Source organism: Peromyscus californicus, unplaced genomic scaffold (assembly GCF_007827085.1).
Source record: "Peromyscus californicus insignis strain IS unplaced genomic scaffold, ASM782708v3 Scaffold_7__1_contigs__length_154581171, whole genome shotgun sequence".
Lineage (NCBI taxonomy): Eukaryota > Metazoa > Chordata > Mammalia > Rodentia > Cricetidae > Peromyscus > Peromyscus californicus.
The window spans coordinates 67,307,747-67,323,246 of NW_026294595.1; the positions used below are offsets into that span (position 1 = coordinate 67,307,747).

The window sequence follows — 15,500 nt, forward strand, 5'->3', positions numbered from 1 at the left end:
GCCCTGCTGTGGATTTTTACATAGTCTTGGCAAAACATTCTAAAGTTTATTGAAGCTGGGCATGGTGGCACATGCCTTTGATCCCAGCGCTAGGGAGGCAGAGACAGGTGCATCTCTGCGAGTTCAAGGACAGCCTGGTTGGTCTACAAAGTGAGTTCCAGAGAGAGACCATGTTTCAAAAAAACGAAAAAAAAATCGTTTATTGACAACTCTTTTTTTTGAAAATTGTCTGAATTTCTTAAACTCCTTTCTTTTTTTCCTGTTATGAGGTATTTTGTTCAAAATTTTCTAGCATGGAATATTGTTTTACTTCTTCTCCAGATTATTATTGAATAATATCATTAACCTAGTTTTAAAATGCTAATTTTCTTTTAGCTGTGGAAAGCAAGATTAAGTGGGTATGAAGAGGCCCTGAAGATCTTCCAGAAAATAAAGGATGAGAAAAACCCAGAATGGTCCAAATACTTAGGATTAATAAAAAAATTTGTCACTGATTCCAATGCAGTGGTTCAGTTGAAAGGACTGGAAGCCGCACTTGTCTATGTTGAAAATGCCCATGTTGCAGGGAAGTAAGTACATTATTTTCTAATATTCTGTAAACATCTCTGTTTAGTGCTACATAGATAAATGTATGCATATTTATAGAGCCTCTATTATAGTTTTAAAATATACTAATAGTCTTTCATTGTCTTTAATTAGTCTTAATGGTACATAAAACCTTTGAAGTAGAATAGAGGTTTATCTCCATGTGTTTGGATACATGTGGGAATCAGAGGAAACTTAGGGGAGTCAGTTCTTTCTCTGACCACTATGTAAGTCCCAAAGATTGAACTGATGTCTGCAGGTTTGGCAACAGATGTCATTACGTGCTGAACCATCTAGCTGGCCCTGTTTGTCCTCTTGAGCTTTTTAGGTGAAAATTATTCAAAACTAAAGTAAACTTAGTAACTTTTAAAAGTAGTTACTGTGTCAGAGCTTCACTGAAGACAACTGGGCATTATGAAAAACTTCTCTTAAAACTTAGAATCACTGGGCTAGAGAGATGCCTCAGTGATTAAGAGCATTGACTGTTCTTCCAGAGGACCCGAGTTCAGTTCCCAGCACCCAAATGGCAGCTCACAAAATCCAAGATCTGACACCCTCACACAGATGTACATGCAGGCAAAACACTAATGCACATAAAATAAAAATAAACATAAAAAAATTAAAAAAAAAAAACCCCAAACTTATAATTACCATTTTTTTTTTTTCCTCCAAGGTCTTCTGTCTCTTGGGGTATGAATTCTAATTTGTATTTCCTGGCCTAATTGTCTTCAACTATGTATGATGGAAGTTTCCATTTACTCACTTTCCTGTACTTTATTAACTTGATTTTTCTAAGTCTAGTCTTTGTCATCTGTTTGAAAGAACTTCCATATACAAATAGTTGAGACCTCTAATTATACAAGAAAGATATGTTTACTTCAAAGACTATGCTAGTGTACATCATCAGTTTGACAATTTGGTTAACTATAACAAATCTTAATAAAATGGTTGCATTTTTCTTTTCATATTAGAAACTGCTTTTTTGACATGCTCCTTATAGCCCTAACCTATTTGGTTCCTCTTGCTCCCAGAATTACAGGTTTTATTTAATTTACAAGGTGCTCAGTGCAGTAAAGTTACTACTAAAAAGTTGAGGAGTCTTTCCTTATTAAAGATATATCCTCCCCCCATCATATGAATAAATTTTCTTGTCTTAAAAATGTCTAAAATAACTTAAATATTTGAAAAAGCATTCTGTAATCCTGCTTTATAAAGTGTATGTTTGTATACACACATGTAAGACAGGCACACATTACTCTAAAGAAGATCAGCAAGGATAGATGTAGTTTCTCTGCATCATAAGATTGCAAGGAATGACTGGGCAGTCTTGGCTCACACTTTTTTTTTTTTTTTGAGACAGGGTTTCTCTGTGTAGCTTTGGAGCTTTTCCTGGTAGAACTCACTCTGTAGCCCAGGCTGGCTTTGAACTCACAGAGATCCGCCTGCCTCTGCCTCCCAAGTGCTGGGACTAAAGGAGTGCACCACCACCGCCCGGCTGTGGTTCACACTCTTAATGCCATCATTCAGGAGGCAGAGGTAAGTGGATCTCTGTGAGTTTGAGGACAGCAAGAGTTGTTACACAGAGAAACCCTGTCTCAAAAAAATAAAAGTAAAACAAAACAAAAGATTGCAAGGAATATTTAGGGAAAATTTCCTATTTGAATTTTCTATACTTATAAAATGAAATTGTAGTGAAGCATGTGTTTTGTGGATTGTTTAGGGTTTATCTCTTTTTACTTAAACGTCCTTGTGTGTGGCATTTACAGAACCACGGGAGAAGTTGTATCAGGTGTTGTAAGTAAAGTCTTCAACCAACCTAAAGCCAAAGCCAAGGAGTTGGGCATAGAGATTTGCCTCATGTACATAGAGATTGAAAAAGGAGAGTCTGTACAAGAAGAGCTCTTAAAGGGTCTGGATAATAAGAACCCCAAGATCATAGTGGCCTGTACAGAGACACTGAGGAAAGCCTTAAGGTAAGACTTTTGTGTTTCAGTTCTTGAAGTATGCTGACTGAATTTGAGTTCCAGGTTTAAACAGTAATGGAGATTGTTGAACTTGTAATTTCAGCCTTCAAGCATGTTGTTTGGTTATTTTCTTTAAATTCCTTCCTACTGAAGGTGAGCAGAGAACATTTCTTTTCTATCTGAGAATTGGCTTTTTTGTAGAAAAGCATTCCTAAGCCAGGCGGTGGTGGCTCACACCTTTAATCCCAGCACTCAGGAGGCAGAGGCGGGCGGATCTCTGTGAGTTCGGGGCCAGCTTGGGCTACAGAGTAAGTTCCAGGATAGGCACAAAGCTATACAGAGAAACCCTGTCTCGAAAAACCATTTAAAAAAAAAAAAAGAAAAGAAAAGAAAAGCATTCCTAATATATGTAAGCAGTTTTCTTTTGCTAGCTTCAACAATAGACTTATGTTAGCTATAAAGACATAGTTGTTTGGCTGGAGCAAACCTTTGTTTGAGGCCTTTTTGGTATATGCTATGTATTCAGTCCTAGAATTCTTACTCAACACTGAAGTTCTTTATACATGCACTGCCCTTTCAGAGACAAGTGGCTAAGATTTAGTGGAAGCTCTCACTTTGGTAAATCAGTAATTCTGATTAAGTAAACTCTGGGTCATCCTCTTCAGTGGGAGCGCAGACATTCTGCCACTTAGTAACATCCCAAATCCAGGCAGTTCTTCAGTCAGCTCTGTCTCCCATTCGTGTCCAGTGTTAGCTACAGAACGCAGCAGCACTAACGAAATCTTAGGATGAAGATCATTCCTTTGCAACTCTTGTAATTTGATTTATGACTCACATCTTGGAGACAGTGTTGCCTTAACATGTTTATTTTATGTGAAAGTATCGGCATTCTTGAAATTTGTTAAGCTATCCTTGATTTATGTTCTCTTTTTGCCTAATTTCTAATATTCTTTTACAAAATTTTACTTTTATCTAGATTTTTGTGTGATAAAAGTTTCCTTTTTTAAATTAAATTTTATTTATTACTGCATGTGTATATGATGCATGACCAGGAGTGCCATGCTCGAGTGCCAGGGACAACTTTAGGAGTCAGTTCTCAGGTCAGGCAAGTGCTTTACGCCTGCTGATCCACCTTGCTGTCCCAGTCAATGTTTCTTTATTTCTACTCTTTTATGGTATAGTAGGCATGTGGAGTTTTTCCCTTGGGTTTGTTTTGTCTTTGAGACAGGGTCTCAAAAACCCTGTAGCCCAAGCTGGCTTTGACTCATGGCATTTCTTCTACCTCTGTCTTTGAAGTGCCAAGATAACAAGCATAAGCCACCATACGTGGCATCTTGTGTCTTTATACATAGTAAATAATTGTCTCAATTTTACCATTTTAGAAATTTGTCAAATTAGGCCACAAGCACTACTCTAGATATTACCAGCCTGCCCTCAATTGTGTGCTCAATAAAATGTTCTTTCTTTCAAAAAAAAAAAGATAGATAGAAAAAGAAATTTAATGAATTTACAGACTCTGTTTGTACCAGTAGATGTATTATTCTAATTTTTTATGTGTTTTGTCTGCATGTATGTATGTATACTATGTATATCATACTACAATTTTCTGCCTTTAAATTAAGAAATTCTTTATAGTCTATTATATACTATATTAATTTTACCTTTAAACTGACTAGGAGAATAAAGATAGGAAAGAATACATTACATTTATCATCTTTATAAAGTCATTATCTGTGTTGTCTGTATAGTGATTATTATTTTCAATGTCTAGGGAAAAAAATCTGGGAACTCCCATATCCTTGGAAAGCATACCCCTAGCATTGTCCTTATTGATGATGATCTGTAGTCTACATTTATAATTGTCTTCTTCCTAAGGCATTTCAGAATGTGAGGGTAGCTCTTTAGAACTTGGAGGCTAAACTGAATTCTAGGTGCCATAGCCTCCTAAAAGATATCATTAGTGACAGGTTTAGGAGGCAAAAAACATTCTGTCATTCCTACAACAGACTTATAGAGGCTTTTTTTAACTTTTAAACTTCCATTCATTCCTTCATTCATTTTTTAGTGTTTTGATCAAGGACTCAGGTAGCTCCTGCTTGCCTGAAACTTACTTTGTAGCTGAGGATAACCATGAACTCCTGATCCTCCTCCTACTACCTCTCAAGTTCTAAAATTACAGGTGTGTGCTAAGATACCTAACTTTTTTCTATAATGTTTACTATCAAAATTAGATTTTGTTTTGTTCATGTATCTATTTTCCATGTGGACTTGCTTCATCTCTTTTATTCTATCTTTTAAAAATAAGTCATGATAGAGACACAAAGAAGTATTAAATGAACCCATTATGGTGTATTTCTTTTGTTTGTTTGTTTCCCAGTCGTACTGAGAATTGCACCCAGGACTTCACATATTAGACAAGTATTTTACCACTGAAATACATTCCCATCCCAAAAGTAGTAATGTAAGGAAGCATCTACCTACCATTGTCTGTCCTATAGGAATACATCAGATATCCTGAGTATTAGGTTCTTCAGGCACCAAGTTAAATAATTCTCAAACAAAATGATTTAAGAGCACTATAATTTTTCATTTGTCCTTTAAGTCTTGTAGGTCAGCTAAACCAAGATAAAAATGTCCTTTTCTAATAATATAAAATGGCTGTGTTTGTTTGTTTGTGGGTTTGGGGCTGGAGAAATGGCTCAATGGTGAAGAGAACTTGGTCCTCTTGCAGAAGACAGGTTCAGTGCACCCACATGGTGTCTGACAGCTATCCATGATTCCAGTTCTAGGGAATCTGATCCTCTTTTGTGACATCTTTAGGCACTAGACACTCACATGGTACAAATTTTACATGCAGACAAAACACTCATACACATAAAAATAAAATAAATCTGAAAGAATGATTTTGTTTGTTTTGTTCTCCATTTTGAAACTGGCCTAGGAATTTATATATAGCCCAAACTGGCCTCAGATTCTTTTTTTTTTTTTTGGTTTTTCGAGACAGGGTTTCTCTGTGTAGCTTTGCGCCTTTCCTGGGTCTCGCTCTGTAGACCAGGCTGGCCTCGAACTCACAAAGATCCGCCTGCCTCTGCCTCCCGAGTGCTGGGATTAAAGGCGTGCGCCACCACCGCCCGGCTTGGCCTCAGATTCTTGATCTTCCTGTTAACATGTGATTACAGGTATAAGCCACCACACTTGGTTTATAAAGTCCATTTTAGAGGAAATCTGAGACATTTAGTTTATTTTCATGTTATAATAGCTACATAATGTACCCAGATGCCTTGTTGAAAATCACTTTCTGGGAGAAGAATTTCGCAATTCAATCTGTAGTATGCTGTATTAGCTATGGTTGAACAATTTTGTTACATTTGTGCAAATGAGATAAATTACACACATGAGTTAATAGTATATTTTAACTAGTAATAGTAAGTACTATCATGTGAAGTTCTAGCACTCAGGATACTGCAACAGAAGAATCACCAAAAGTGCCATGGGCTTTTGAGAGACCCTTTCTTAAAAACTGAAAGAATGAAAAGCCCCAAATATATTTGAATCCTACTACTCATTCTGAAATTCAGTATTTTATAACTTCATCTATAACTGAATCCTTCCTGTTCCCAAATTTGCTATTCATAAATGTTAAAAATAAGATCAAGCCGGGTGGTGGTGGTGGCATACGCCTTTAATCCCAGCGCTTGGAAAGCAGAGGCAGGCAGATCTCTGTGAGTTCAGGGCCAGCCTGGTCTACAGATCAAGTTCCAGAATAGCCAGGGCTACACAGAGAAACCCTGTTTTCAAAACAAAACAAAACAAAAACCCAGAAAGCTAATACTAGAACTGAGTATGTTGGTATATGTCTCTGATCATCGATCATGCGTTTGAGGCTAGCCTGGGCTATATAGCAACACTCAATCTCAACATTAATATTGGTCAATTAGGAGCTTACAATAGGTTAAATATGCTATCTTACAAAATAAAGTCACGGGGCTGGAGAGATGGCTCAGAGGTTAAGAGCACCGACTACTCTTCCAGAGGTCCTGAGTTCAATTCCCAGCACCCACATGGTGGCTCACAACCATCTGTAATGAGATCTGGCACCCTCTTTCGTATACATAATAAATAAATAAATCTTTAAAAAAGAAACAAAAAAACAAAATAAAGTCACAATGCAGAGGTTTTCCCATTGGGGGGGAAATTGAATTAAAGAGTTAAATTGAAAAGAGGTTGTCTTAGTTACTTTGCTTTTTTGAAGAGACACCCTACTAAGTCAACTTCTAAAAGAAAACATTAAATGGGGGCTTACGTATAGTTTTATATATATTTATATGGTGAGTCCATTGTCATTATGGTGGGGAGCAAGGCAAGCATGGAGAAAGATTTGGGGGAGGGGGCCCCCAGTGACACACTTTCTGTAGAGCCATTCTCATTCAAACCACCACAGAGGTACATTATTTTAGTTGAAAAGTCAAGAATGAAATATTTGTTGCCATAACTCAATCTGTCGGGTTGAGTAAACTTTTCTTTGGTTATTAGAAAATTCATTTTAAAATGTTAATATTATTTTGGGCTCTAGACACTAGAATGATAGCTAAATATGTGTTTATATGTGGATATGGATGGATAGATAGAGAGATAGATGATTGTGAATCCCATTTGTTTAGGAAATTTAACCTATTAATATATGATTGATTTTTTTTTTTTTTTTTTTTTTTTTTAAAAGACAGGATCTCTTTACATAGCCCTGGCTGTCTTTGAACTCATTATATAGACCAGGATGGCCTTAAACTCACAGAGATCCTTCTTTCTCTGCCTCCTGAGTTCTGGGACTTTAGACATTTGACAACACACCGGGTGCAATATATGATTTGGAGCTATACAATGAAACATGGCATGTTGACAGTTTTCCCCCCAATTTCTCACTTACAGTGAATTTGGTTCCAAAATCATCTTACTTAAGCCAATTATTAAAGTGTTGCCAAAACTATTTGAATCTCGAGACAAGGCTGTTCGGGATGAAGCCAAACTGATTGCTGTCGAGATTTATCGATGGATTCGAGATGCCCTGAGACACCCATTACAAAATATAAATTCTGTCCAGGTAAGGCACAGATTTCTTTCATTTTTGCATAAGGTATATTTGCATAGAGATGTATTTCCTACTTGTAATGGTTGATATTCTATCCTTATACATAATTATTTTTTATTTTTAAGATTTAAATATGTTAAATTCCTGAGCATAGACTTTCCTGCTGTTACTGTCAATCTCTCTGTCTCTCTGTCTCTCTGCTAGGAAGGAAGTCCTGGGTCTTGCACATATTAGACAGAACTACGTTTTGTTTTGTTCTGTGTCTATGGAACATCTCCATCCCCTGTATCCCAGCTCTGCTAGTATTAAATCTATATCAGTTTAAAAGATTCCTTTATAATTCTGTTGAATAGCAGGATTCACTTGCTTGGATGAAATAGTTATTTTTGGAGCTTTTTAAATAATATAGCATATTTGAATTCATAAACTAGTGATAGTGTCTTAAAATAATGGATTTGGGAAGCTGAGGAGATGTTTCAGAGGTTAAGGGCATTTGCAGCTCTTGCAGAGGTAGCCCCTACATAGCTATTTAAAATTCTCTGTGATGCTATTTCCAGGGGATCTTCTGGACTCTGTACTGTGCACCAGACACACATGAAGTGCACTTGCATTCATGAAGGCAAAACACTCATACACATAAAAGATAATTTAAAAAAAAAAAGGATTTTATTCTTAGTATGGTCAAGTCAGTTGATTTGACTTATGCTACAAAATACACTTTATATTTGTCTTTTACCGGTTTCCCTATTAGTACCACATAAAAGAAAGTGAATCCCAATATATCAGTAAGTACAAGCGTTATGTTCTCTAATAGTGGGATATAAATTTAAAAATTTTTAAGATACTCTGTTAATGCTTGCAGTTGAAAGAATTAGAAGAAGAATGGGTCAAGCTGCCTACAGGTGCTCCTAAACCAAGTCGGTTTCTGCGTTCCCAACAGGAACTAGAAGCTAAATTGGAACAGCAACAATCTGCTGGAGATGCAGAGGGCGGTAAGACAGTTTTAAACACAGTTGCTCTAAAAATTAGTGAGAATTATTGCTGTCACAACAGATCATATCCACTAGGCATATCTTAGAGAACTGCTTTTAATAAAATCTGAGTCATATGTGGTACGAAGTAACTCTGGTCTCTTTTTGATAACAATTTCATCCTGGGAGCTGGGGAGATGGATCAGCCAGTGATCAAGAGCATTTATTGCTCTTCTAGAGGACCCAGGTTTGATTCCCACCACCCCCATGTGACTCACAGTTCCATTTCCAGGGACTCTAACCCTCTCTTTTGTCCTCCTTGGGCACTGTATGCACTTAGTACACAGACATACATTTAGGCAAGACACCCATGTGTGTAAGATAAATTTTTAAAAACTTTTATCAGGAATATGAAATGATAACTGGTAAGTAAAGCTGCTTTATTTTGTGTGTGTGTGTGTGTGTGTGTGTGTGTGTGTGTGTGTGTGTGTGTGTGTGTGTGGTGGCAGCTAGGTACATTTATAGAAGCTAGAGGACAACCTTCAGTTGGTCCTCACCTTTCCACTTTTTTTTTTTTTTTTTTTTGGTTTTTCGAGACAGGGTTTCTCTGTGTAGCTTTGCGCCTTTCCTGGAACTCACTTGGTAGCCCAGGCTGGCCTCGAACTCACAGAAATCCGCCTGCCTCTGCCTCCCAAGTGCTGGGATTAAAGGCGTGCACCACCACCGCCCGGCTTCCACTTTTTTTTTAAGTTATTATTTTTAAGTTACTTTAATTTTTTGTTTAAGCTGTGTGGGTGTGTATCTGTCTGTCTGTATGTCTGTCCCTGAAAGTGTATGCCACGTGTGTTGGTACCATAAATGGGTGTTAGATCCTGACTGGGGGGTGTAGGGAACTGAACTTGGGTCCTCTGCAAGAGCAGCAAGGACTCTAAACTGCTGAGCCATCTGTCCAGCAGCCCACCGGGTTTTAAGGCTTAGTCTCTTCAGCCAGGCAAGTGGCCCATGAGCTTCTTCTGTCTCAGCCTTCCATCTCCATGTAGTTGCTGAGATTGCAGGTGCTTGCACAGCTGAGTCTGGCTCAGGTCATCAAGTTGATACAGCAATTGCTTTTGCCCAGTGATCCATTTCCCCGGCTCAAAAAAAAAAAAAGAATGTTAAGGTCTATTTTGTTTTTCTTTTGAAAGGTGGTGATGATGGTGATGAGGTACCACAGATAGATGCTTATGAGCTTTTGGAAGCAGTAGAGATCCTTTCCAAACTTCCCAAAGACTTTTATGACAAAATTGTAAGTAATGGTTAAGCTGCTTTATTTTATTTTAAATAATAACTTAGATAAAATTAGAAAATGTTCTGCTGAGCCCTTGCTTGGTATACCTCCCCTCTCCCCTCATATCTTCCTAGCAACTTAGTTGCTTCTTTTTTTTTTTCCTTCCCTTACTATTTTCTATGTGCAATCATATTATGGCATTTAAAAACAAAACAACATGTTTTACCAGAAATCAAAACGTTTTCACCTTTTTCCTCATTTATTCTATGGTTTCATCTTTAAGTATCTCCTATGTTCATCTCTTTTTGGATGAATGGATGACTCAACACACAGAGGTGTTTGCTCCCAAGTCTGAGTGGAAAGAGAGAAGTGACTCCAAGTTCAAAGTCACCTTTGACCAAGATGTTGTGACTTTGTTTGTGTTTCAGAAAACTGTCTTGGTGGGCCTATCTTATGCATTGTAGGATGTTTAAAAGCATATGTGGCTTTTACCTACTAGACATCATTAGAATTAGTAATACCATCCTCTAAATTCATGGCAATCAGTGTCTCCAAACATTGCTAGATGTCCATGAGAGACAAAAGTATCTTCATTTAAATGAGAAACACAGTCCTACTTTCGTCACTACCATTTGCTCCTGTCTCCTCTCAATTGAAGTTTTTTTTTTTTTTTGTTTTTTGAGACAGGGTTTCTCTGTGTAGCTTTGCGCCTTTCCTGGAACTCACTTGGTAGTCCAGGCTGGCCTCGAACTCACAGAGATCCGCCTGGCTCTGCCTCCCGAGTGCTGGGATTAAGGCGTGCACCACCACCGCCCGGCTTCAATTGAATTTTATGATGTAATTAGAGGTATCATTTTTGAAAAGGGGAAAATTTCCCATATTGAAATGTAATCTAAATTCTTCAGTGGCTTCCATGAGTCTTAAGATGATGTCTGAAATGATTCTATAGCCATTCTTTCTCCTGTCTGGCACCTTGCAACCTCAAATTTTACCTTTCACCCACATAGCTAATCATTGTCGTTTTCTATTTCAGACATGCTGTATTTTTCCTGGTAACATATAGATCACTGGTTTATTTATAACTCTCAACCTTAACCTGTACTGTTCTTTCTTCTTATAATGTTTTTCTCTCAATATTTATCTAATAGGTCTCACACTAAGCATCTTCTTTTTAGGGATCACATCTCACTATTTAAACTTCATTAAATCCTCTGAGTCAGCTGGGTGTAAAGGCACATGTCTATAATTCCAGCACTGGAAAAACTCAAGTAGAATTGCAGGTTTAAGCTAACCAGACTGTCTGGAGAAAGGAAAAGGGAAAAAAAAAAATTTTTTTTTCTGCTTTATAACATTTGTTTTAGTAGATAAGATCCCACTATGTGGCTCAGACTGACTTTTGATCCTCTTACATCTTCCTCCCAAACCAGCTTCTACTAATTTTGATTAACAAATATCTGACAAATTGAATTGAAGTAGATTATACCTATTACAAGATAGTAAGTTTGTAATCTTCTGTGTGTCCCATGTTCTTTCAAATAGTGGGCATTCAACTTGTTCAGTGATTATTTGGTCTCTAGTGAAGCATATTCTCTTTAATAGATGTAAAAGAGATAGACCAACATTATGCTCAAAACTAAAAAACTAATACACCAGGTCAGCAGTATAGGTTGGTGGTTCTATGATTGTTTTTCTTTTGCCTTTTAAATTTTGTGAGATAGAGATTCCTTTTCTATGATTGTACTGCTGTGAGATGGACTAGAAATGATTGTTTTCTGTTTAATATCTATTTAACAAGAAACCAAATGGAAAAACATGGCATTCTTTTTATGTTCGGGCTATAAAAATACATTTTATATGAGTAAAAATTCTATGAGCAAATAGTCCTCATTAACTATGTTTGCAGTTTGGTTTTTTAGCTGACTTGAGAAAATGTTTCTGAAACAAACAACAAAAAAAAATTCAGGTCTTTAAATTGGTTGAGTATAAGAAATGGAATTTATTCTATTCTTTTTAGTGTTCTACAGTGATTTATATTCTCTTTTCAGGAAGCAAAAAAGTGGCAAGAGAGAAAAGAAGCCCTGGAGGCTGTAGAAGTACTAGTGAAAAAACCCAAACTGGAAGCAGGCGATTATGCAGATTTAGTCAAAGCCTTAAAGAAGGTAATGGGAGGAGCTTCAGCACTGGTATCTTAACAAACAGGCCCCTGAAATTCTCCATTAGTAATTCAGTGGGGTTTTGTTTTGTTTTGTTTTTATTTTTTTTATTTTTTATTTTTTTTTTTAAAGATTTATTTATTTATTATGTATACAGTATTCTGCCTACATGTGTCCTTGCAGGCCAGAAGAGGGTACCAGATCTCATTATAGGTGGTTGTGAGCCACCATGTGGTTGCTGGGAATTGAACTCAGGACGTTTGGAAGAGCAGTCAGTGCTCTTAACCTCTGAGCCATCTCTCCAGCCCCTTTGTTTTGTTTTTAAATCACAAAACTATTGCCATTTAAGGAGCATAAGTGATTATATTTCAGTCAGAGACTTCTATATTTTTTTTTTAAGAATTTAAAAATCTAACTGTCCTGTGTTACAGAAATTGGTTTTATCTTAACACTTTGAATTTAATATGGCATTGTTAGCTTCTATTAAATAGCAAAGAAAATAGGATCTTGCTGATATAGAGCCAAGTTTTATAGTTCTATAATTTTTTAAGGTGAGCTGTTTAATTAAGATATATTTAATTATGCAAATACTAAGTATGAAGTATTTTGTTATGTAGTGAATGATACCAGACTATACTGTATCAGAATGCCAAGCAAAATGTGGGGAACTCCTCGTTAAATTTTCACCTACTGTTTAATGTATCACCTGTTTTTTTATTCCTCGTAAAAACATCTCATTAATTGATTTTTGTTGGTGGTTGTTCAGGAGACAGGGTCTCACTATGTAATGTTGGCTGTCCTGGAGCTTGTTATGTTGACCAGGCTGGACTGAACTCAACATAGATCCACCTGCCTGTCTGCCTTGACAGTGGTGGGATTAAAGACTTAAACCACAGTACCCAGCTATCAGATTCTTGTCTTGAAGAGCCACCAACTCAGATTAATTAAAAGGGAATTGCCTATGGTGAAAAGAGCAGTTCAACAGACCTAAATCCTAGGAAGAAAGAATGGGAAAGAGAGGTAGAAGGCACTGAGATTGAATATCTCTCTCTCTCTCTCTCTCTCTCTCTCTCTCTCTCTCTCTCTCTCTCTCTCTTTCTCTTTCCTTTTGGTACTTTTGGGCATCAAACTCTGAGTCTTGTTGAGTATGCTGTACCACTGAGCTACAGCCCTATCCCGTGAGTTTGGATTTGAGTAGACATGGAAAAATTTGTGAGAGGCCTAGGTAGCAGTAAAAACAACTTTCCTTGCTGCATGTGGTGCACACACCTTTAATCTCAGCACTTGGGAGACAGAGGCAAGCAGATCTCTGTGAGTTTGAGGCCAGCCTGATCTATACATAGTGAGTTCCAGGACAGCCAGAGAACTACATGGCTTTTTTGAGACAAAAAACAAAACCCTTTCCTTCTTCAGATGAAGGGAATAGAGAGAGTAGTCAAAGGCTGCAAACAAATGAAAGTAAAGTTGCTGTTACAACATTTATGACATTTAAATATTTATAGTTGATTTTATGTGCACCTACAAATAGACAAATTTAAATGCGTATTATGTTAACTTCACAATGACATAGCAAAAATAGAGGAGTGATAAAATAGAAGAAGCGTAAGATACACACTTATTCCTCTTCCCTCCGTTGATAATTCCTTTTCTTTATCCTTCCTAAATCAAGTAATCCTACTACATTTCCCTTTTTCTTTCATGTAAATGGGAAGAATTACTCATTTTGAAATTCCTTATGGTATTTCTAAAAACAAGGGCACTCCCTCCCCCACCCCCTCCCACATACACAAAATAAGGTTATTTTATTTTTAAAATAAGGTGTTTCTGTAGCCCAAGCTACACTGGAACTGATCATGTAGTCCAGGCTGGCTTCACACTCATGGTGATCCTCTTGCCTTAGCCTCCTGAGTATTAAAATTTAATACACACGCATGCACGCACGCACAAACACACATACATTTTTTCAAGACAGAGTTTCTCTGTGTAGTTTTGGTGCCTGTCCTGGATCTTGCTCCGTAGACCAGGCTGGCTCTGAACTCACAGAGATCCACCTGGCCCTGCTCTCCGATTGCTGGGATTAAAGGCATGTGCCACCACCGCCTGGCCCTAAAAATATATTAAGATTGTCTGAGCCACTATGTGTAGTTATGAACATATATCTTTCAACCTTCAGATTAAGATTTAGATTTATAGTATTTTATTATATAATCTCCAGATTTTTATATATGCTCCTGATTTTGTTGGGGTCTTTTGTAGTGTTTGGTTTGTTTATTTGTTTGTTTTGTTTTATCACATGCCACACATTCTGGCTTCCAACTTACTATGTAGTAGAGTATAACCTAGAGCTCCTAGAACTTCTGGTCCTACCTTCATCTAAGTGTTGGAGTTGTAGGCATGTATTGCACAAATCCTAATTGGTATTAATAAAAACCCGGAGCCAGATATCCGGGTGAATGCTGAAAGATCAGAGAAGCAAAGCAAGTCACAGCCACCAAATCTTACCTCACCAAATCCTCAGCCTGAAAGAGCATCTGCAAGAGGTCCTATCTCTTCCTGCCTTATATTCCTTTCTCTGCCCAGCCATATCACTTCCTGTCTCAACCTTCCTAGTACTGGGGTTAAAGGTGTGTGCCACCACTGCCTGACCTCTGTGGTTAACTCTGTGACTGGTTCTGTCCTCTGATCTTCAGGCAAGTTGTATTTATTCAAAATATGACATTTCCCCTTTTTTGTCTAGAATAATGAAAGAAGGTTATAACTAGTATAAAGAAAACTATATACAATAAGTACAATAACTATATACAATATATACAGCCAAGAATTACATTAACAATGTTCAGTCCATTAACATATGCCAGATTCAGAGAAAATACTCTATTATTTATCCTATTTTGGTGAGTCTAAAGTCTAATTCACTTTCTATACTAATTTGTGTTACCAACTGAAAACTATCTTTTGATGTCTTTCAAACTTAAACATTTTACACCTTTTTAGTGAGTTTCTTTTCTGAATTTGTTAACAAGGAAAACTATAAATAGTCTTCAACTCCCTCAGAGACCCAAGAAGGAAATAATATTACCTAAGAAAATGGGAAGTACAGACAAGCAACTTCCAAAAACTGTGAGAAATGACAGAAACTGCTGGCTGCCTAGACAGTCACCGGGGATTCCTTTCCAATGTTAGGGCATTCATCTTCGGCCTACAGGCCTAGCATATCTGACAGACTTTTCTGTGAAGCAGGATATTTTAAAGAGCTGTCCTACCTTGTCTTGGCAAGGTTTAGCAGTCCTTTCTTATTTGCCCTGCCTGTCCATTTGGACAGCATACTGTCAGCAGTCGAGGCAAAGACATTTTCTTGCCCAGTGGCTATCTTTTGCCACAAAGAAAGTAACTCCATAACAAGTTTCTTCAATGCCCATCATCTTCTCTGAAGTAGATTGGTGCTGCCAGAAGCAGACATGTCTCATTGTCATT

The 15,500-nt window shown here is 37.2% G+C and overlaps 1 protein-coding gene across 6 annotated transcripts in view; it reads left to right on the top strand.

Annotated features, from left to right (window-relative positions):
- Ckap5 (cytoskeleton associated protein 5) overlaps positions 1 to 15,500 on the top strand; it is a 109,473-nt gene that overhangs the window by 30,266 nt on the left and 63,707 nt on the right. For all 6 annotated transcript variants that reach the window (XM_052725293.1, XM_052725296.1, XM_052725297.1 and 3 more), the window contains exons 3-8: positions 376 to 569; positions 2,352 to 2,558; positions 7,476 to 7,647; positions 8,498 to 8,627; positions 9,791 to 9,891; positions 11,919 to 12,032. In XM_052725293.1, coding sequence (XP_052581253.1) covers positions 376 to 569; positions 2,352 to 2,558; positions 7,476 to 7,647; positions 8,498 to 8,627; positions 9,791 to 9,891; positions 11,919 to 12,032 — 918 coding nt within the window. The remainder of the gene's footprint in view (positions 1 to 375; positions 570 to 2,351; positions 2,559 to 7,475; positions 7,648 to 8,497; positions 8,628 to 9,790; positions 9,892 to 11,918; positions 12,033 to 15,500) is intronic.